Source organism: Ischnura elegans, chromosome 4 (assembly GCF_921293095.1).
Source record: "Ischnura elegans chromosome 4, ioIscEleg1.1, whole genome shotgun sequence".
NCBI classification, from domain to species: Eukaryota; Metazoa; Arthropoda; class Insecta; order Odonata; family Coenagrionidae; genus Ischnura; species Ischnura elegans.
In genome coordinates, this window is record NC_060249.1 from 4633058 (window position 1) to 4654815 (window position 21758).

Genomic DNA, 21758 nt, shown 5'->3' on the forward strand with positions numbered 1-21758 from the left:
CCAGTGGAATGGAAAATTTTTACACCACTTTTAAAACCACGAGTGCCGCTAAGGCACAGCGAATCCATATGAGGGTTAAGTATGAATTCTATTTCCCTATAAATTTGATTTTTTTATTGTTAATCAAAACGCAACACCAAATAATGTTTTGACATTTTTGATCATTTGCAACTAAGCACCTAACACAACAGATAATGATAATTAAATTGTTTGGATTTTTCTTCTTATAATGACATTATTATTTTTGTTTTCAGCTTGTGGTTACATATAAAAACCTTGGGTTTTGGAATTCTGACTGAGGATGGGTTTCAAAGTTGATGAATTTGAGAAAAGAGCTAATTTTTGGGGTGGGCAGAGTTACACATTTGATTGTTCCATCATCATCTTTGAATCAATCGTACTAGTAAAAATACATTGACAATGGCAATAAAATTATATTCAAAATGATGTTCAAATTATGATGGCTTCATGCACACTGACACAGACATGAATGTTCAAAGAACAAAAGCACATCATTTTGAAGGCAACAGCAGATGTAATTTTAAGTTTCTGTTATAAACAGCTCTTGCAATATCATCAGTAAGGCAAGGCCAATGAAACAAGATTATGACACAATGCCAGACCTAAGATATCCTCGGTACATATTTATGATTGAGACATTATTATATAACAAACTAATGAATGTATGGTCCAATCAAAAAAATAATGAAAAAATATATATTTTACCTCCAGTGTAATAGCATTAGACTTTTTGGGGACAATTCTTCCTTCCGAATATTTTCTAAAAACTGTCGGACTCATTGGTCTCTGGCACTGCAAAAACATCAAACTTAGTTGAGATCAGACAATTTTTTCACTCCATATGAAACTCTAAAGCGAACGGCAGATAAAAAGCTCAAAAAAATTATGACGATGCTTGCTCTGTTTAAAGAACACTAATGCACGCGAATCAAAGTCTGTTGAAGGACGCATGCATGATCACAAAAATCCAAAAACAGTGGCTTCCAAATACCTTGGCATTTTATTTACATGTATGTAGTTTGAAACCAAAAGATCCAAAAAGTTAAACACAACAAATAGAGATTTAATTTTGAAAGCATTAACCAGAAAGACTATAGATAGATGAGACTCCAGTCTGTCGCACAGAGGCTTGAGTTATGTACTTTGGCACTTTGGGTGCATTTCAATTTGCTATCAGAAATGTTCCCAGCATTTGCAGATTAGCTCCGAACATTTGCAATGAAATATTTGGCATTGGAAGAAATAGTATTTTAAAATGCAACGTTTCTCTACTTTAACCAGCTTGGACACTTGTTGTTTCATTCTCAAGGGTACGACTCCAGAGGTTGTAGATAGTTGAGTACCCCAAAGATTGACACAGTAAGTGTCAAAATTGGTTTGGTGAAATAAACGTTGAAAGGAAAACTACTGACTCATAATTAGCCCCATAAAAATATGTAACGATATTCCAAAAAATTGAGCCATCAATGATTAAATTATATTTTCTCCGAGATGAATTTTGGTTGACATTGTTAGACATAACTTGTTTCCCTATGATATTCGGATCACTCTGCCATCAGCTGTATCAAGTGGTGACCACTGTAAGCCCACAGCATATCATGGGTGACAACATATCATGGGTGGGCGACTGGAGAATCCTCTAGTGTAATATTCGTGGCAACACCAGTGACTAGGTTCAGAGGAATCTTTGAAAAGCTCACTAACATTAGGACCCCAGTACAAGAGTTTACATGAATATTGTATATGGGATACAAGTGAACCATCTCTCAAATAAATGTGTAGATGGGTATTGTATTGTATTACGAGAATGGAAAAAATAACCGACATCAGATAAGCACACAAAGGACAAGATAAGAAAGCAAGACAATACAAGAAGCTTGCACTAAGAGCACATTATAAAACTACAAGTTCAACAAGGCATACTTTGTCATGCATTAGATGGAATAATATATCATCATTATTATACTGCATAGCCATGTGTCAATAACCAAGTGCTGGGCACCACATGAAGACTCTTACGGCAAGATGAAGCACAAAAATTCCAGAGGCAACTAAAACCAAATGATGTCAAATTTTTTAGTGTATAAATGAGAAAAAAGAAAATGCTACATTGCAGAGAGGCAATTGTGCAAATGAGACAAGAAGTTAAAAGCATGGTTCAAATGTGCTAACTTAATTCTTAGGGGTTGAATAATTTTTTATTTTTATACAAATACATATGTAGAGCATAATTATATACATATAATCTCTTGGAGACAGGCCCCAGCTATCGATATCTTTGGAGTGTTCAAGAGTGCAATATGGGACCTGAATGGTTTCAAACCAAAGGAATATCGCAAAGAATTTTTATAAACGACAAATTCTCAACACTTCCATTAATTTACATTTTAAATGACCTAATGATTGTCAGGAAAAATAAGAAAATCTTAGATCCATTTTCAGGCATATGTGCTATCAAATACGGCATGTGAGTAATTTATAGTAGGTACACATGAAAACCTTTCAAAAAAGTATAATGTATGATATACAATAGACTTCTCAGGAGACTTAAACAATGTAAAGAACAACATATACAACAAAAAATAATGTAAACAGATTCGATTGTCACATTAGTAATTTTTTCTTTGAAAAAGGATTTTATTGATAAGAGATGGTAGTATGCTCTGGCAAATTATATCCCACGGCCATCTTTACCCTCGCACAAGTACATTTCCCAGCTGCAGGATCAATGAATTGCAATTTAAGCCTGAGTGAATGTTCCTACTGTAATTCTAAAATCATTTCCAGAAATGATCAAGAATTAAAAATAATAAACCACAATTTGAAACTTGTCAGAGGGATAAAAACCAAATTCGACACACTATTGTTGAGGGAACAGAGCAGAACAAAAATTGAATTCTGATAAAAGCACAGGAAAAATAGGATGAAAATGATTGGACGAACAGAGACAAATCAGACAAAGGGGGTGTTCTGATTTTGAAGGCAATGGTCTCAAGTAGTAACGACTGCATCAAAGAAATTAATGTATGGTGTGCAAAGAGTAATACATGTCTGGCAAGTGACTTCAAGTGGTGACAACACAGTAATTCATTTTTCATAACTTTACTCACCTCAGTGATTTTAACAGTATATCCTTCAGTAGGATCTGCTAAAGGAGCAAATACACAAAGGTTATTGAATTCATCTCTGGGCTCGATGAACAGAGAATGAGGTATTCCTGCAGTGCAAATGACCGTGGAACAGTGTCTCACAAATATGGTTTTATTTGCATCAGGAGGACCTGAAAAACAAGGCAAATAAATCAGCGATAGTAAAATGGCTATTGCCACATTTAGCAAGTGAATGGAAGGCATTGCATTGCATTGGTTGGTGAACACAAGGTTCTGAAAAAGGTGGAAGAATGAATCGCTTCTTTCTTCCAACAAATACTTTTCCGAGTCCATTCCCATTCCTTGTACAACAAAGAGTACGGCCTGGGGCAATTATTTCACTCAGCTGCATCTCAAGTACAGCAAGTTGGATGGGATATTAAGTCATGGTCCGTTAGGTGCCACTTCTATTAGGAAGTTAATTATGATACCCTGGGTTTTAGTAAACACTGTTTAACATCTGGCCATTTTATCAAAGTCAAGCTTCAATGATTTGTATCAGCTCTCTTTTCCTTGTTTTTTTTTGGGCTGCAGGACATGCTCCATTGTGGTGGGGGAGGCATTACTACCTCACCCTTACTTCTTACTTCAGCAGCCTGCATACCCAAACAACTATTGTAACAGAGTCCCAGTAGCACAGCATATCAGTGTCTTTTCTTGAGACTCTTTTTGAAACTTTTAAGAATTCTGATGCTATAATTAATAGTTTGGATTCAAATTTTCTGAAGAGACTAATGCATAGACATTAATTGAATGAAAATAAGCCGCTCTAAGCCAGCCCACCGAGAGAATGACAACAATTCTGGGCAGAGTGAGACGTCAGCCAGCGGAAGCTGCCTACAGCCGCAAGTGTTCTCACCTCCAATGTGGAGGTCTGGAAGTGAGTCTGCTCATCAGTTTTCATTTTCTTTTTCTGTTTGTACCCTTTTCCTGAATTCCTTGATGCACTCCACCCTTCACAGCCCTACTCATAAATTCCTCCCATTTTGGATACCAAAATTCCTGGTGATGCAAGGGTGACAACTAGCGTGTTAAGTAACAGTGTGTGTGTGTCTGATGGAATCACTCCCTTTTCTTAATTCCCTATTTTCCCCTCTTACCAACCGACCCCCACCCTTCTCCCATTGGCACCCAATATTCCTTTTCATTTTTCTCTACTTCCATTTACGCAAAGCCCTTTGCAGGTGATACCATCACAGAATCTGCACCTTCTGCATGGATTTCAATGGAATGGCTCAAAGTAAGTACATATGTATGATGAGAACAAGAAAATGAGGTAACTCACCAGGTTTGAAGTACTTGATGAAGGGGCTGCCTTTGATGTGACTGTTTCCGATGAGAACCGATATCCTGTAACGACCTGAGTGGCGAACGGAGAATTTGACGACGGCTACATTGGCATGACTGGGGTCCGTGCCTCCCAACTCGATGAGCGTTGCCACTCTCCGACTACCCTCTTCACTGACTTCCACAAAAAGGTTGTCAGTGTCGCAGATGGGATACGGCTGGCCATTCCTTTGGTAAAACTAATGGAAATAAACAAAGGAACCATCTCAAGTCACCATTCATTAAATGCACAAATAAATTCAAAGGTATGGAAAGAAAGGGATAGGGACAAATAAAAGAAAAAGGACAAAGGTGCTGTGGTAGGTGGAAAAGCCAGAAAATCAGAGGGTAAAAATGTGCCTAACTGAGAACCCAGAAACTCCCAGTTGCTGGCTGGATGCTCTACAAATTGCGCTATCAAGACGCTTAGATTTTGGCGGGGGTTTATACACAGAAAACTCCATTTGCTTTGGCCCACAAGAGTAACCAATAGATGGCACTCATCAGTCACCATCAGAAGAGTTGGACAAGGACACAAGAATGAAAGGAAAGATACACTCTCATATGACAGCTGGAAAGAGACAGGAATGTAGGTCGTGAAAAGAGAGGGGGAGCAATTTTTATTTGCTTGAGCATACAGTTTTTTTCTGATTTTTTTAAACTTTTCGGGGTACCCAAGAACAAGAATTGAGTAATTTAGAAAGGAACATTTGAAGATGATCAGGGTTATTGCAAATCATGTGTCCACGGATGGAGACAGAATAAGGGATAGAACGTTTGATGTGTGGTGGATGGGTGCCGTTACAGTAGAGGTACATAATTCTGTTAGTTGGTGGCTTTGATGTGAACATAAGTCATGAATTTCTTATGGCTAGAAAGGTGTTCATCTACATCTAAGAAGGTGATATTAGTGCTGGGAATGGAAGAAGTGAGAGAAACATCGGCAGATTAGTTGAGTGAAGAGACAAAGGTGCTAAGAGAGAGTTGATGTCGTAAGACCAGAGATGGAAGATATCGTTTATACATCTGAAAGAGGTCTAAAAGAGGAAAAAGCCAAAGAAGAGGTTTTAGAGGGTAATTTTTCAGGGAGTTTCTTTCAAACAGGCCTAGGAAAAGATTGGCACAACGACTAAACCTACTTCCCATTGCACAGCCGGACACTTGCAGATATGTAGTAGTTGTTGTATTAAGGGAAGGCATTGTGGGTGAGAATAAAATGGGATAGATCAAGAAAAAAAGTCAGTGCCTCCAGCACTGCGTCTGCATTGCCATGAGAACAGAGGGTGGAGACCTACCTATTATTATTATTATTATTACCCCACTGCGGCTTCTTTTAATTTTTTCAAGCCTTCTGTGCCTGGGAAGTGTCACCATATTGAATTACCATGGCTATTGCATTAGGTACTTTTGGACTTTGCAGTTTTTGTATTCAATGAAACAAGATATCACTTCTCTTGATGAGAAGTGGATTACATCACCATGAGAGCAAACGGTCAGATTACCATCACTACTTCCTCTTCATTATTTTAAGAAGCCCTTGCTAGGGAAAATTTGTGTTCCCAAATCTATCACATTGATTTTTAGTCACTGTTTCCAATACAAATGACTCAAAATTCACCGAATGTGGACTACATATGGGAGGCCCCAGTTTGTCCTATGGAAGCTTGATTTATGTTGCCAATTAAGGAGCATTTTAAATGTTTTTTCAACTGACAATGAGTGCCAATTTATTTATTTTCTAATTTTACAACGCTGCAATTGGACTTGCAGGGAACAACTTTGAAAATCAATAAATTCAATGGTATTTTATCATCATTAAAGTAAGTTTCGGATACAAGTCCTTTTAAATGTGCAGTGGAAGATAGCAGATCCGGTGATTGACTGGAGGATACTACATTACCTTAAAAATGGAGAAAGATAGGGAAATATCAAATTTAAAAGATCAAGGAATGTTGAAATAATAATCCATCCACTGAAAGTTTCCATACCAATTATTTCCATATAACTTTAAATGCTGATAAAAACTAAATCTTTGCTTTATTAAAAAAACTACCCTTGTTCATAACACTAATTAATTCAAATTGATGCATTTGCATTAAAGCTATGATAAAATTCTCCTCATGAATATCAGTTTTGGAGTTTGTTGTGGTCCCAAGAAAAAATAATTTTGCTATTGAAATTACCATCTCACAACTCCACTTAATTGACTGTGGACCAAATAAAAACAGGAGTGGTAGCGCAGGATGATGCACACTCCGCAACCACACACTTACGCAGTGAAATCAAAACTCATGAGGCGCACTGGGCTAGAGAAAAGCAGAGTGATGCGAGTAAGAGCTATGTTGCAGTCCCAAGGACACCACTTGCTTCGCAGACTGAATGGAGATAAATGTGATTAAGTTATATGCCACAGCACCATTTGGCCTGCAATTATGCTAATATAACAATATACAAAATTTGCACATTCTGCTAACAAATTGGCATCCATCATAATTTTCAGAAACTATATGATGTAAATAGCCCATTTCAGTGATTTTGACACGTCTGTAATCTGGTATCTGGTGTACGGCTGCCAAATTACACTTGGAAGCCAGATCAAATGCAACTTGATCATTAGCGGGTGCTAAAATGATAACGGGATTCATAGCTGGCGGGGATATGTGGGAAGAGGTTTATGAAATAAGGAAGTTGAAAAGGTGGTGATTATATGTATGTAGTGCAAACTCTAGCTTGATAGTGTGGAGGCAGACTGACCTTGACGGTGAAGGTCACAGTTTCCCCGACAACCTGTGGCTCTGCCCACTCAAAGTGCACCTTGCAGTTGCCAGGCAGCAGGTATTTGCCCGTGACAAACTGCAGGAGCGTGTGCTTGGCTTCGGGGGCTAGGGCCGGCTGCGTCATGGCGGCCAGCGTCACTAGGCCAGCCACACTCACCAAGACCACAAACACACCGCCTGCAAATGTCAAATAACAAACCACCGCGAGAGAGAGAGAGAGAGAGACAAATTGTAAAAAATGATCAAATTCAATTTGGACACATTGGTAGCCAAACTTCTCTTTGGCAATCCCTTTTACCTCGGTGGTGACCACACAAGTGACATCAAAAGGGTCATGGTTGGAAATTTTCCTCACTAAAGTATGTACATAGTTATATAGTTTTTCTCATTTAGATGAGAAATAAAGATTTCGTTAAGAAATTTATATCTTTTTCAATCTCAAAATGTTTAACACGGAAATAAGTCAAAATAAAATTTTTCGTTTAAAACCATATTATGAAGTGAAAAACTCTCAAATATTTTCTGAAAAATGTGGCAAATTTCATGAAAAGAGCAAAAATTTAAGAGCTTAAAATTAGCAATCAAAACTGAAGAAACAGAAGATTGATTAAAAAGATGATGGATTTAGAAAATTGCAAAATTTTTTGGAAGCTGGCATTAATGCTGCCATTAATATAATTTACATAATCATATGTAATGTATTCCGGTAAAATGTACTCATGTATGTATTTCATGGTATCCAATTATGTATTTGACAATTTCTATGTTCCATAATAACCTTCTGGAAATATCCTCATTTACCATTAGGTACCTAATATTTGATGACCTTACCCCATGTCCATGCTCCTTGGTTTTGGCTTCCCTTCAGCACCACTGTCCACAGGGTGCTCTTCAACTGGTCCAGGTCTTCCTTGGAAGTTGGCAGGGCCTGCCTCGCGGCTGCCCAGCTCGTGAAGTCCTTGCCAAGCATGCGACGTGCCTGCCCATCCTCCAGCCAATACACGTCGTCCAACGAAGCCACCTCTGCCTGCACCAATCTGCCAAACAAATAAACAAATGGGAGAAAAACCCATTCATTTTACAAAGTTTTTGGCATTCTCCTGTCTGTAACTCTATGTGCGGTGCATTTAAATCAGTTGACGATGAGGTAAACATAAAATTTGCATTTTAGGCAAAGTCATTTTGCACAAACAATTTTAGAATAAAAAAATGTTGCTTTTCTTTGAAAATATGGTTTGCTATGTTCAACATGAGTGGAACAATCTCTCTTGGAGGGCCACAGATCTCATGAGAATTGGGGGGGGAGCTACCACCCACAGTAGCACTCTCTCATTTTCATGAGAAATAGTAAAAATCTCATTTAAATATCTCTTAATAAATATTTCACCTTGGTTATCCCCTAAGTATGTTTTCTAACTCTCTAGTTCGTCGCCTGTAATTAAATGTGAGTCCAAAAGCTAACTGAACTGACGTTAAAATGGTAAATGACATGACTTTTCCAGTTTGCTACATAAAGCTACATATCCTTTTTGTGAGTATGATTGCTGCTAAGGACATCGTCGGTAAATCCAAAGAAAAGTTTGTCAACACAATATTTGCTGCAAAAGCTTTCTGTTGAAAATTTTCCCTAATCAATTACATCTTCGACCAAAATCATGTATATTCCGATTAGGTTTAACTGTCTTCCTCTGCTTTTCTAGCTATGTATAGCCGTCCGCATATTGAACAAACTTACAAAATTACTAATACCTTTGAAGATCTAAGATTAACTTGCTCAAAACCAATAAAATACACTGCTTCTGGGAAAAATAATGGTCAAGCCCGAAAACAAAAGAAAAAGTTAACATTTGAAAACAGAAATTCAAGAAAACTGAGGAAATCTCATTTTTATTTGTACTAGTTCCAGTTAGCCATCCACAAGTTACCTTTAAAATGAATTTTCAACTTGAGATCTTTTTAGCTTTTTTTAATAAAAGTAAAACTTTTTTGTGAGTGATGCAGAAGATTCGTTAGGACTGTAAAGGACAGCTCTAAGATTTCGAGACTGGCCATAAAATAAAACACATTTGTTGAAATCTATTAGTTGTAGTAGCTTGTCAAAATATACAATTCATCCAGTAAGTTGCGGAAATGAAATATTACATCAGAGGTTACCTCTTTTGGTATTGCCTTAGTAACTTGTTTCATAAAATTTAAAGTTGTTAATTATGATTTACATTCCATCAATTAAATTGAAAACACAAAAAATTCTCTAGACTATGATGTACACATATTGAGAAAAGGCTTCGATTTTCTGACCAAAATAATTAAATACTTTCAATATCGACTTTTTAGGCGACATTTTCAGGAAGAATTAATGACTCCTCCACGCTAATTGTAAGTAATTTAAGCATAAAACAACGAATTTCCTTCCGCGTATGCAACCAGCGATACTTATTCTCGCAACTGGTTGCCTAAACGACAAGAGATTATCAGATGTGAAGTTTCTGAGCTTCGTGTAAGCACGTGAACTGCATGCATGTAAATGAATTTGAGCCGAAAAAATGATGAATACTGGCACATAAAACATAAAGGCTTGTGAAAAAACAATGCACGTAAAGAAACGCCGACTCCACCAACTTAAGACTTGCTTTATTGCTTCCGAACTACTTGCTTAGATGAGACTACGTAGATTTCCGCGGTGTTCAGGTTCCAATTTCTCCATGTTTCCGGTGCAAGCGCGTCGGTTTGTTGGTGATGACAACAGTTTCGCTGGCACTGCTGCCAGCGTCTTCAGGTCGAAGATGATGCCGGTCCACGATTTTCGTCCTCCTTATATAAGGTGTCAGTCCCGCCATTTGTGGCTGCTGCTCTCTTATTGGTCCGCCTAAGTTAAGTGGTAATTACCACAGTATGTATTCCTGATAAGTGAGGCGAATCTCAAGAGATGTAGTGCTGTAGTAGATCCTTTAACGGGGCCAGTTCCTCTTTTGTACTTTGACGCGTTCAAAGGGGATTCGTAGCCGGGAGCAATTCCTCTACCCGTTGGGCTACAACGCACATCATTATTAATATTATTTAAACTTTGGTTCTGGCTGGATCATTTTCAAACCATCATTCAACAATTCCTTCGCCAGGCTTCATAATAACTTGGGAATGGCGTGAATAATAGGTGGGTGTACCTGTGGTAGTGGTGGGCCAGTCCGTGTTGAGTGAGCCATTGTCTGAGGATGAGCCTCTGCTGAAGGAGGTGTGCTGCTCTCTGGAGTCGACCGCGGTCCTCCTCCTCCAAGAGGGGGAGCTCCAGACCCTCCTCCACCGCCTCCGCGCACCGCACCAGGCTGGAGATGCCTGCGACCACAAACAACAGTGCCGATAATTAGAAGGACAAATAATAGATAGAGGGAGAGATATAGCACAAAACACTCTACGAATACGAGCTACTGGAATTTTCACTGCAATCGAACGTTTTCATGAGGAGGCCATTGCTGAACAAATACATTCATGCACGATTTAAGTTTTTTTCCGGCGAATTAAATTAAGAATTTTTCTCGGGCTCTGCACCAGGTTATTTAATGGCTTCATTTCCGGAAAACCACTTGATAACCATACATTCTACATTTTTCTCACCGTGTCAGATTTTAAACTAAAATTGATTTGACCGTCAGTCAGGCTCAGCTTCAGCCTCAGCCGTCAAGAAGTTTAGCTGTCGTCTGATCGGCTGATGTTCGGTATATGCCTTTTGATGGTTAACTATTGAGCCCGGGCTGCGGCCAATTAAATTTAGAGTCAAATCTGACAGGGCGAGATAAACACACAAATCTTAAAAGTGGGAAGCAAGTTGTTTGCCGGAACGTCGGCGGAAACGAAGCCAATAAATAATCTGGTGCAGAGGGCGAGAAGACTTCCTAAATACGCATCGCGAGTCAGCGTCGCGATCGGCGACTTTTGTAAACACACTTTAATGTGTCACAATGCAGAGTCCTCTCTATGCCTCGTTCAGATTACGGTTGTTCCAGCAATCGTTGGAACTATCGAGCATTCACACAACGATGGTTAAAACCTGTGCTGCCATCTAATGTGAACGAGAAATTGACGTTTGGCAAAGCTGTTGAGGTATGCAGGGTCAAGATATTAATTTGTTCAACGTGCATTTAACGAATAATTTTTCTTCCGCCCACATTCTTACTTGAGTGGGCAAATCCATGAATAAAAAATAGAGCGAAGGGAGCTTTTCGTCTTTCTCTTGTCGCTTCCTCTTCCGGTCGCCCAGCGCCTAGCCTAACCATCGTGAAGTGTCAACGTTCGGAATTACGTGAACCATTGTCAGGACCATAGATCTTTTGTACAGTATGAAATACCAACATGAAAGATCTATGGTCAGGGCATGCATTCACACTGCTAGTTCGGCCAACTATCGTTAGGACGATCGATCGGACAATCGTAATGTGAACGAGGCACTAGTGTAACCACAACAATCACGCACAGGGTAACCTCCCCTCCCTCCAGGGGGAGAGTAAGAATCATCATTTAATAAAAAGGAGAGAGAGTGTCGAATCCGGGGGAGAAAAGGTCGCACAGGCAACTAACCACTCAAGTGGCGTAAACACAGTCAAGTGAGCCTCGCGTCGTGTGAAGGGCACACTCAAAAATGGACCAAATAACAAAGTCGCTCGCTCGTTCTCTAGCCATCCGTCCGTCACTATCCGCGTCGCTTTCCAGACTATTGGTAATATGCTTCAGGTACTCTACACGCATGGTGACCAACATCGCCATCACTGGTCTACAATTCTTTGAATGGTTTGACGCAGCTCTCCGCTCAATTCCCCTGTCACCTAATCTTTCGATGCTTCCATAATCCTTCTGCTTCTTACACACTTCATCACCTGCTCTCAGTATTTCATCCGCGGTCTGCGTTCTGCGGTTCTTCCCCTCCACCCCTGTCCTTCCCTCCAACGATAATACCTACGCATCGTGTCCCTGGATGCGGCCGACTGCTTAATTCTCCTTCCCACCTCTCCTCCCGCCTTACTCAAACGAACTCGTTCTCTCCGTTTGATCATCTTCATTTTTCTGTTGCACCCAAGAGCGTACACAACACAATGAAAACTAGGAGTGCAATCCGCGGTTGTTCAAGTGGTAACATTTTAGCACAGAAAAGATTAATGAAACCAACATTTTTAGAAAATTATGACAACAACTTATCAGTAATGAAAAGTATTTGCTGAAAAAATAATGATTTTCATTTTAGTTCCATGACTTAAACTATAAACATAATTTTCCTTCAAAAACAAATATTTTATCATTACGTTTAGAACTAAATTTATTTTCACTTCTTGGGGGGGGGGGGGGGCAGCTCCCCCCTCATGCCCCCCGCTGCACAGTGGGCTAAAATCGTAAAAAGCTGGCCAAAACCTCAAAATCGATTTTTTTGAGCTAGGAAGTTGAAACCTCGCCTAAATATTCTCAAATAAACTGTGCATGATTTGCCAGATTATTTCTTTCCTGTGCCTTCACGTTAACAATATATTTGAGGTCAAAGTTGAACAAATTTAGCAAAAAACGACTACCCTCGATTTTTTCTGAAAATTACCAATTTTATCCTCGTGCAGTGGTTTCATGAATAGTTTTATTGACAAAAATGTTATACCATCTTAATTAAAACTTCTTTTTCTTTCATTAGGAGGGTTTTCAATTGTTTCACAATTAAACATAGATATATAACAAAATGGCGGAGCCTGTTTTCAGCCAACTTTTTACATAAACGTAGAGAAAAAGTAGATACTTCTGCCGACTTCCGCCAAGTTACTTATACCATATATGAAGCTTCAACATAGTGAATCTATAGTAAAATCTTGCACCAACTCGCAACCAATATATGGTCTCATTCACTTTTATACGTGGATAACAGACATAATAGTGATAGAATATAATCACCACAAAGTAAAAATAATAAATAATGCTACGAATGACTCTTATTATGCAAATGCTGTGCACTGCAAGAGGTGCACTGAAAGGCTTTTTTCTTTGAGTGCATTTCCTATCCTGCTTCGGAGAATGGACCTAAATCGTGCGCTTAACGTAGGGAAACGGACTCTTTTATTAACAAACGAACTCTATTTCTAGGCAAGATCCGTCGATGATCCATGGCCTCCTCTTCCCCTCTGTAGGGTCGTGGAATGTGAGGACAATGATGAGGGCGGGGAGGTTAAAAAATATCAAAAGGGAAATGGATAAAGGGAGGATAGATGTCTTAGGATTATGCGAAGTGAGGTGGAAGGATGGTGGGGACTATTGGAGGGATGGGTATAGGGTTATATATAGTAGTGGGGAGAAAAGCCAGCGAGGGGTAGCTTTAGTATTAAACGGGAAGATGGGTAAGCGTATGGTAGGCATAGACCAGGTAAGCGATATGATTCTGGTGGTAGAAATTGAGGCGCGGCCCACCAACCTAGTGGTGGTTCAAGTTTACATGCCCACTAGCAATCATAGGGAGGAAGAAGTAGATGGTGTGTATGAACAGGTCGAGGAAATAATTAGAGGAACTCCAGGTAGGAAAAATCTGGTAGCGATGCGGGACTGGAACGCCTCAGTCGGGGAAGAGAGGGATGGTAACGAAATAGGAGATTTTGGACTAGGAAGGCGGAACGACAGGGGAGATAAGGCAGTAGAATTTTACAAGAGAAATAAGTTATGCATCACGAACACGTGGTTCATTCATCATAAAGGGCGAAGGTCCACATGGAAAATTCCAAGGATGTGGGGAGATATCAGATAGAGTACATCGTGGTAAGACAGAGGATTAGGAATAGTGTGAAAAACACGCGCAGCTTCCCCGCAGCGGATGCGGATTCGGACTTCAACCTAGTGCTCATGAAATGCAACGTAAGTTTCAAAAGACTAATGATAGTTAGGAAGGCGAGGAAATGGAATGCAGAAGTTCTGAAGGGGAGTATGAGGAGAGAATATCAGAATATCGTGGAAAACAGTACCCGGGAGATTGAACGTACGCACACTGCACAGGAAGAGTGGGATAATATTAAAACTGGAACAGTCAATGCGGCTGAGAAGTCCATTGGCTACGTTGACAGTAGAGGGATAAAGAAGCCGTGGATAATATAGGAAATGGTAGAAGAAACGGAGGAGAGGAGAAAGTGGAAGAACGTGGACGTGACGGAAGAAACAGGCCGGAAAGATTGACTTTAGAGGAGGAAAGTGCAGTGGAGGAGGATAATCTTGGGCCGGGGGTAATAGATGCGGAGATCGAGAGAGCCCTTCGTGTAATGAAGGCTAGGAAAGCAGTGGGCGAGGACAATATCCCATGTGAGCTAATGAAGAATCTGGGGAGGGACAGTAAGGAAATGTCTTCCGAGCTTGTTCGCAGGATCTATGAGGAGGGGTGTTGGCCGCAAGACTTCGTGAAGACGGTTCTGATTCCTCTTCCGAAAAAGAGGAAAGCTGTTGAATGCGGAGATTATAAGATTATTAGCCTAATATCGAACGCGGCGAAAGTGATACTGAGGATATTGAACAGACGAATGGAGGCGAGGGCAAGCAAGTATTTAGGCGATGATCAGTTCGGTTTTAGAAAAGGGAAGTCAACTCGTGACGCAATAGCGATAATGAGGTTCCGCGTGGAGAGGAACCTAGATTATAACCAGGACGTGTATGCCTGCTTCGTGGATTTTGAAAAAGCATTTGATAGATTGAACTGGGTAAATTTAATGGATATTCTCAAGAAAATAGGTGTAGATTGGAGGGATAGGCGACTGATTCGTAATCCTCTTTCATTATCTTTTATCCAGTTTCTAAGAGCCACAATATCGTTAAATCCATTTCCGGGGGAGGGCTCCGTCATGAGCTGTAGCCCCCGAATACCCCAAGCCGCCCCTCCTCGAAACTCCCTCCATCCATACCTTCCGTCTGCTCCGCATCTCATCTTGACTCTGCCTCCTCATTTACGAAAACATTTCAAAATGCCAAAGTCTTTTAGCTGCGAATGATTGATTTGGGGCCTGGCATTCGGCCGAAACGGGTGGGAATCCGGAAATACACCAGACCAATACACCAATGCATTTCATTGCGTTTCTTTTGCGATAATTTCCGTCGTCATACTTTTTGTCCGTTTGATTGGGAAGCAAACCTAGGCTAAGGATAGTTTTTTGAATTTTAAGTATCTCTAGGGTCATACACTGCTTTAATTAGTACTAACTACTCAGGCAAGCAAAAGTTTAGCAAATAGAAGTTTAAAAATCAATAACGCTTCCGGAATATTTATTTTTCAAACACTTTCTCGAAAAAATCAATAACGCTTCCGGAATATTTATTTTTCAAACACTTTCTCGAAAAAATCAAAAAGTCAAGCACGTGCATCTTCTCAAGATAGGAATATTCTGCCACTGAGAAATTTGATTCGCACATGTCTTCAATTGATGAGATACGTCACACCAAATGTTTTCGGCGGAGTGAACATTCAATTCAATTTCCTGTACAAACCTTTATTTGCTACGCTGCCAGTGCACTATGTGGATGTTTACCAAGGAATTTCACTGAGTTGATGGCATATACTTCCCAAGTACTCAGTTACAGGAATAAGTTCATATCCATCCTTGGTGAAATGCGAGAGGATGAAGATGTCTTTAAGCTTGTAGCAGTGATAAAATAACTCAATATGCAGGCACTTTTTTTTCCTCCGGGATGGCTACGTGGCCTGGCATTCGCTCGAGGGAAACCGGCCAAGCCACCACCCACCCACGCACACCGCCGCCGCCCTGAGCACACTGCTGCACGCATGATAATGTAGAGTCCATAGAGATGCACTCCGTCGTTGCCCATTTGACAGGACGCATGGGATGCCGAACGCGCGTCCATTTGACACGGAGCGATTAGATTGACTTATGCTTCCACGGCCCTAATACTCGAATTACATGTTGGTTTTTGAGGCGATACTTGTATCAGAGTACGAAAAGAGTTGATTGCAACTAGAATATGTACGTCACCTGATAAAAAACTGACACAATGTTCTATATACTTTCAGAATCACGATAAGAATAAAACTCAGGCGCGTCACAGGGAGAAGTTTTGAGCTCCTATGGCAAAATACGTTATTATCACGCGTTGCAATTAAATAGCGCTGCGGTCGCCTCAGCATGAAATATAATTGAGCAGATTTGCCTTTATCATTGTCATAAAAAGCCCTCAATCCTAGGATTGGTTTGACGCAGCTCTCCACTCAATTCTCCCATCAGCTAATGCCTCCATATCTAAATCGTTCCCCTCCTTTACACCCTTCGTCGCCAGCACTTTATATCTCAGCCCTGGCCTCTATATCTCTACCCTTCCGCCAGTCTTTCAAAGGTAATTTTCATTATTCCATCGCATCTCGCCGATTGACTTGCCCAGTATTCAACCCACGCTTTCAAAGGACTCCTCATCCTTATCAGCTAATGATCTCTTCCCTATTCTTATTCTCTTCCCTATCACCTAACGAGCATGTGGATCACGAATTTGGCTCGTGAATTAGGAATCGAATATTGGTCCATATTGGCAATTCACGGAGCGCGACCGCCCCTGCGAGCCGTGACCTTGGCCCCCAGTCACGTGGTACGAGGGGCCGCCTTCCCTTGGACGTTCAGGGCCGGCAGGGGCATCGATTTCCCCCGCACGTGCTCCCTACCTCAGCGTACACACACGCCAGGGGTCCCAATCACTGATAATCACCAAGCACGCACCGAAGCACGCCGTGACAACTGTAAACAGGATCATGAGAGAAGATGAAATGAAGACGATAATCGTTGGCAGGAGAGAAGTGGGGGGGAGAGCAGGTGATGGAGGAATTACGCAGACGTGGAAAGATAAGCCGGGAGGAGAATTGAGAGGAGAGCCACGTCGAACATAGTTTAGGATGGATGACCGATGATAAATATATTAACTGACTTCAGGGAATAGCTTTAAGTTGCATGTGATGAACAACCGAGGCATCACCCAAACGCCATTCCGCCAGCCACCTCGTTCGACGCATGGTGGGACAAACAATTGAATTCATTTGACGGACGCCTTTAAGTGAACTTCATCCACAACGTATACATGGGGAAAGTTGCATTCCCTACGCAATTAATGTATAGCACGAAATTTACTCACTTGCTGCAGCAAGAAATGTACTAAGAAATGTAACGAAATTAACTGGCTTGAAGTGGCTAACCGGGCATATTAGGTCAACTGTCATCCTAATCAAGTAATCCTAAGATTGAAATGACACACTTTTCCTATCAGCTTATCTTCCAACACACAATTCTACTTCTAATTTTTCACCCTTCAACATCTGCTCCCTGTATCTTCGCTAGCAGTGAATCTGATATTTTTCGTGCAAACCAACAAGTTTGATCGACCAATATTCCCATTTCGAGGTCAAGGTAAACACCATTTTTTAACATCAGGCACTTTTACGCTAAAATACAGTAGCTCTCCCAGCAGGAGGACCGAATGGTAATTTATACCTTCAAAAGAGCTGCACTGGCCCACCACGAATTCTAAATGCGGCCTCTTGATGATGACGCGAACTCCTAGAGACACGACACGAAGCACGAGGGTGCCACTCAAACGAGCGGCCGCCCGCTGAGAGTGGGAGGGGCGCGAATCGCACTCACGGGCGAGGAGGACTGACGGAGCGGCTTAACACACAGCGCCGACCGAAGGACCAAATTGTCAAATGTGTGCCCAGAGAGGCCCCACGGATCCATTTATTCCAATATTGATGTATTTCATTCCATTACAATCTTACATGATTAAATTCTACAATTTATCCAACTTAAAGGAATATAGGTACCCCAGGGGACCAATACCTGAATTGAGGTTGTCATTATACTTAATTGATGTAAGACGTGCCGGCAAGCCGCTTATTCAGTTTCTGCAGTTACATTACGCAGTATAAGATGCAGTGATGAAAAAATATGGAAAAGACAATTTTATGCATTCGAATACATATGTATGAGATCATATTCGTACTCATGTACATGTCGACACATTTCATTAAAATTTTATGCAATATTTTCAAAGCAAAAACTCACTTCCTCATTGCTCATAAGCCATATTTTGTTGTTTATTAAATTGCTTTATTAAATCCAGTTCGGTAATCACCCTGGCCATGTTATTTGGCAGTGAAAAATACAATATTGATTCCAGGTATTGATATGATTGCCGAAAGATTTAATTTCGGCAAAAATCTATTTGAATCTCGTAGAGTAAGTACTTGGTTTAGCCATTATACCGCTACTGTTATAAAATGCACTGACGATGGATTCACAGATGAATAGGTTCCTTAAGGGAAGTATGCTTACTGTTTTGAACAGAAACGGAAAGGAGCGACTTTATCGCAACGACCGTGTCATAACTGAAATAAATGTTTCCGCGCAACCAGCAAAGGTTTAAAGCAGGTTCCACTCCACTGTGTCATATTTTCCTCGAGGATGCTTCCACAGTAATATATAGATGTGATTCCAGAATTTTAGAAGAGAAATTTTATGCACCCGCAAGGAATAACATGAGAAAGTTACGAATTTGGTACATAATATTTTCACAAATATGAATTTCGGTCAACAGCCCTAAATAGTATAGCTTCTGTGAGGCTCGCATCGTTCTGTCCTTCAGTGAGTGGCGACTTGAGTTATCCTCTGATGCGTTGCCCAAACAGTTTAACTGATCCACTTGCTCAAGTTTGTTACCGCCAAATTACATCTAGATCCTCATATTCCTGGCTGGCAATGCTTCACACTAACACACAACTCCAGTCTTCTCATGATTAATCTTCAAGCAATCAATATTCCGCGCATTTTCCCGAAAATCCGTGAAAATCATTAATTTAAACATAAATCCCACAATTTCAACTAACAAGATATCAAATGATGTCTTGCGAATCTCCAATAGCCATAAAATCGCGTATTTTGCGAAGATTGCATGAATATAGCATATATTATTTCCTTTGAGTTTTTTTTCAGCATCGGCCTCGTTATCTCGCAGTTCATGAGTAAAAGAAACGGAGAAAGGTCTTGAAAGCATACAGCATATAGGCACACTCACTTCACTAAATTCCAGTGCCAGACACAATATATGCGAGACGCTAGCGTTGATTACACGCTAGCGGCGGATAATAAATTTGTCGAGCACAGGAGTGAGGAGGACAGATGAAGCAGCTCGCTCCATGGATTAGTTAGTTTGCTTGTCACCGCGCGCGGCGCTTTCTCTCCAACCGAAACCATTACAACCACCCGCAAGCCGACTCGGGCTAATTTTACGACGAAAAACTAGCGCGCCAAACTCGGATGTTTTTATCATCACGAAACTATCCGAGAGATGGCACGCGGGAGGTCACACCTGAAGAACGCAAAGCGACAGCAACAGGACCCGAGGGAACGGCTATTAAAGCCACCAAAGTGGAACTATTAATCGCGCACTTCGCTCGCATGGTTTGCAATTATTCGAATAGCGCGCGGAGTTCTTCGTTTTTTTTCGGAACAGCATTTCGCCTCGAGCGCGCGCTCTCTCCTACCCATGGAATAAAAAAAGCACACGCGAGACACAAAAATGAAATACTATCACGGAGCGAAACTCATATAAATCCACGCGGGAATCTATGGTTTTCTCTCCCCCACAGACTCCAACAAGAAAACAAAACGCACACGCGGCCTCCTCATTTCGACTACTGGAAAGTGTTGCGACAAAGGGGCAGCGGATTGCGCTCACCTCGCGTTCCGCGAAACATTAATGTGCACAATTATTCCACTGCAGCACACATTTCACGCACACGGCTGACGAACATGAGGTACCGATATATTGAGGGAACGCTCAAATATTACTTGAGTTTTATTACTTGGCCATTTTCGACTACTGCCGACTCTCCTTGTGCAATTAAAATACAAAAATTTCGAACCCTACCAACCCATTCTCTTCAGTTAGATTTCTTGATTCATCAAAAATATTATTAGAAAACGGGGACTATGAACTAAATACCAGAGGACCAGGTAATTTACAAGGATTAAATAATGGGGTGTCAATGAGCAGACAACACTTGAGAACAAAATAAGGAAATCCACTAACTCATTGACATATCAGCTTCCAAAATATCCATCACAGATACAATGGAAACATTTACATTCCTCGCCATAGAGTTCGAAAGAATTAGGAAACAAAACCATGCATGAATGAAACCTCTTTTAAAGTCGGCAGACCACGCTTTTTCAAAGAAAACCTCATCCGCCTCAAGATATAAACCAAAAGCATTTTGTAATAAAGACATGTAGCATTGTCAGAAAATTTTTGAGTACCATAGTAAAAATATCGAATATGACTTGGCACCTTCCCAACATGCTTAATCATGCTCGAATAGTTTTCTCCTAAGATAAACATAAAATAACAGTAGAATAACACTCTACGCATTTTTCTACTGGTGCCCGCAATCACAAGCAGTTTAATATACGACAATGATACGCATGTGGATGATACACATTTAAAACCACCCAAGCGGGACTCGAACCCACCATCTTCGGTTAAAAAGGCGAAGCACTTACCCCCGCCGCCAACGAGGAGAACGCCAGCGATAAAATTGTTTGATAACATAAAAACCAAATAACCTACACTGTTTTTGAAGTTTTTCTTACGCAATGCCACATGATTACAATGAAAATAGTAATGTTTAAGTGCTATAGTAATATTAATTATAAATTTTAAGCATATAACTTTTTATTTATAAATTACTATGGGTGCGCTTGACGCATTACACTAAACTTTTGATCGCTTATCATCGTACATCTTCTTCCACCTCCGACTTAAGCCGAATACATAGAAGAAGGGTTGATTCCTAAGAATGGCCGCTGCAAAAGGAAGGAGGTAATAAAAAAGAAAGAGAGGCCAGGGTTGAGTAGCGTAAGAGCCAAAAGGACGGATTAACGGGCTTCACTGTTAAGATAGAGGGCCAATAGTCACGTGAGTGTGGAGAGTGCCGCCGAGGAGAGAATCAGTCACGCGAGCACAGAAATACAAGGCGAACTCTATCCGAAATATCCACCTCACCTAGGGTGGATCCGTAAAATAAAAAATAGTCGACGCTTCATCCCTAGATTTAATTTTGACGCGGAAATTCACAAAATACTTGAGATTACCGAGTGATCGTAGAGTAAAACTAGTTCTTGACGGAATCAGCTTTGATGCTGAAAGTGAGACATCCGGTGTCTTCTATGTGCAGTGAAGTATATGGTCCAGTGAGGGTACTTCAGAATGACCGGAGGGTCGAAATGCGTCGTACATAACTCAATGAATTTGTGGAAAAAGTGCCATCTCTCTTTCCATTGAATTCCACTCAATACGTCATTTCTCTACATCCCGCCGGCCTCCCAAGCCTCACTTATAACAGCAAACACGCCACCTACCTTGATTCATTTTTTCCGGAACCAACTTCCCCATTCCATTGTATAATATAAGTATTATTTGTCATCCCGATTTCTTCATGATTCAA

At 40.6% G+C, this 21758-nt stretch overlaps 1 protein-coding gene across 4 annotated transcripts in view; it reads right to left on the reverse strand.

Moving 5' to 3' along the window:
* LOC124157007 (apoptosis-resistant E3 ubiquitin protein ligase 1) overlaps positions 1-21758 on the reverse strand; it is a 347050-nt gene that overhangs the window by 57494 nt on the left and 267798 nt on the right. For 3 of the 4 annotated variants that reach the window (XM_046531466.1, XM_046531467.1, XM_046531469.1), the window contains 6 exons: positions 10435-10603; positions 8105-8310; positions 7251-7450; positions 4456-4696; positions 3132-3301; positions 727-813 (listed from right to left, as the gene is read on the reverse strand). In XM_046531466.1, coding sequence (XP_046387422.1) covers positions 727-813; positions 3132-3301; positions 4456-4696; positions 7251-7450; positions 8105-8310; positions 10435-10603 — 1073 coding nt within the window. The remainder of the gene's footprint in view (positions 1-726; positions 814-3131; positions 3302-4455; positions 4697-7250; positions 7451-8104; positions 8311-10434; positions 10604-21758) is intronic. The other variant, XM_046531468.1, reaches the window with a different exon arrangement.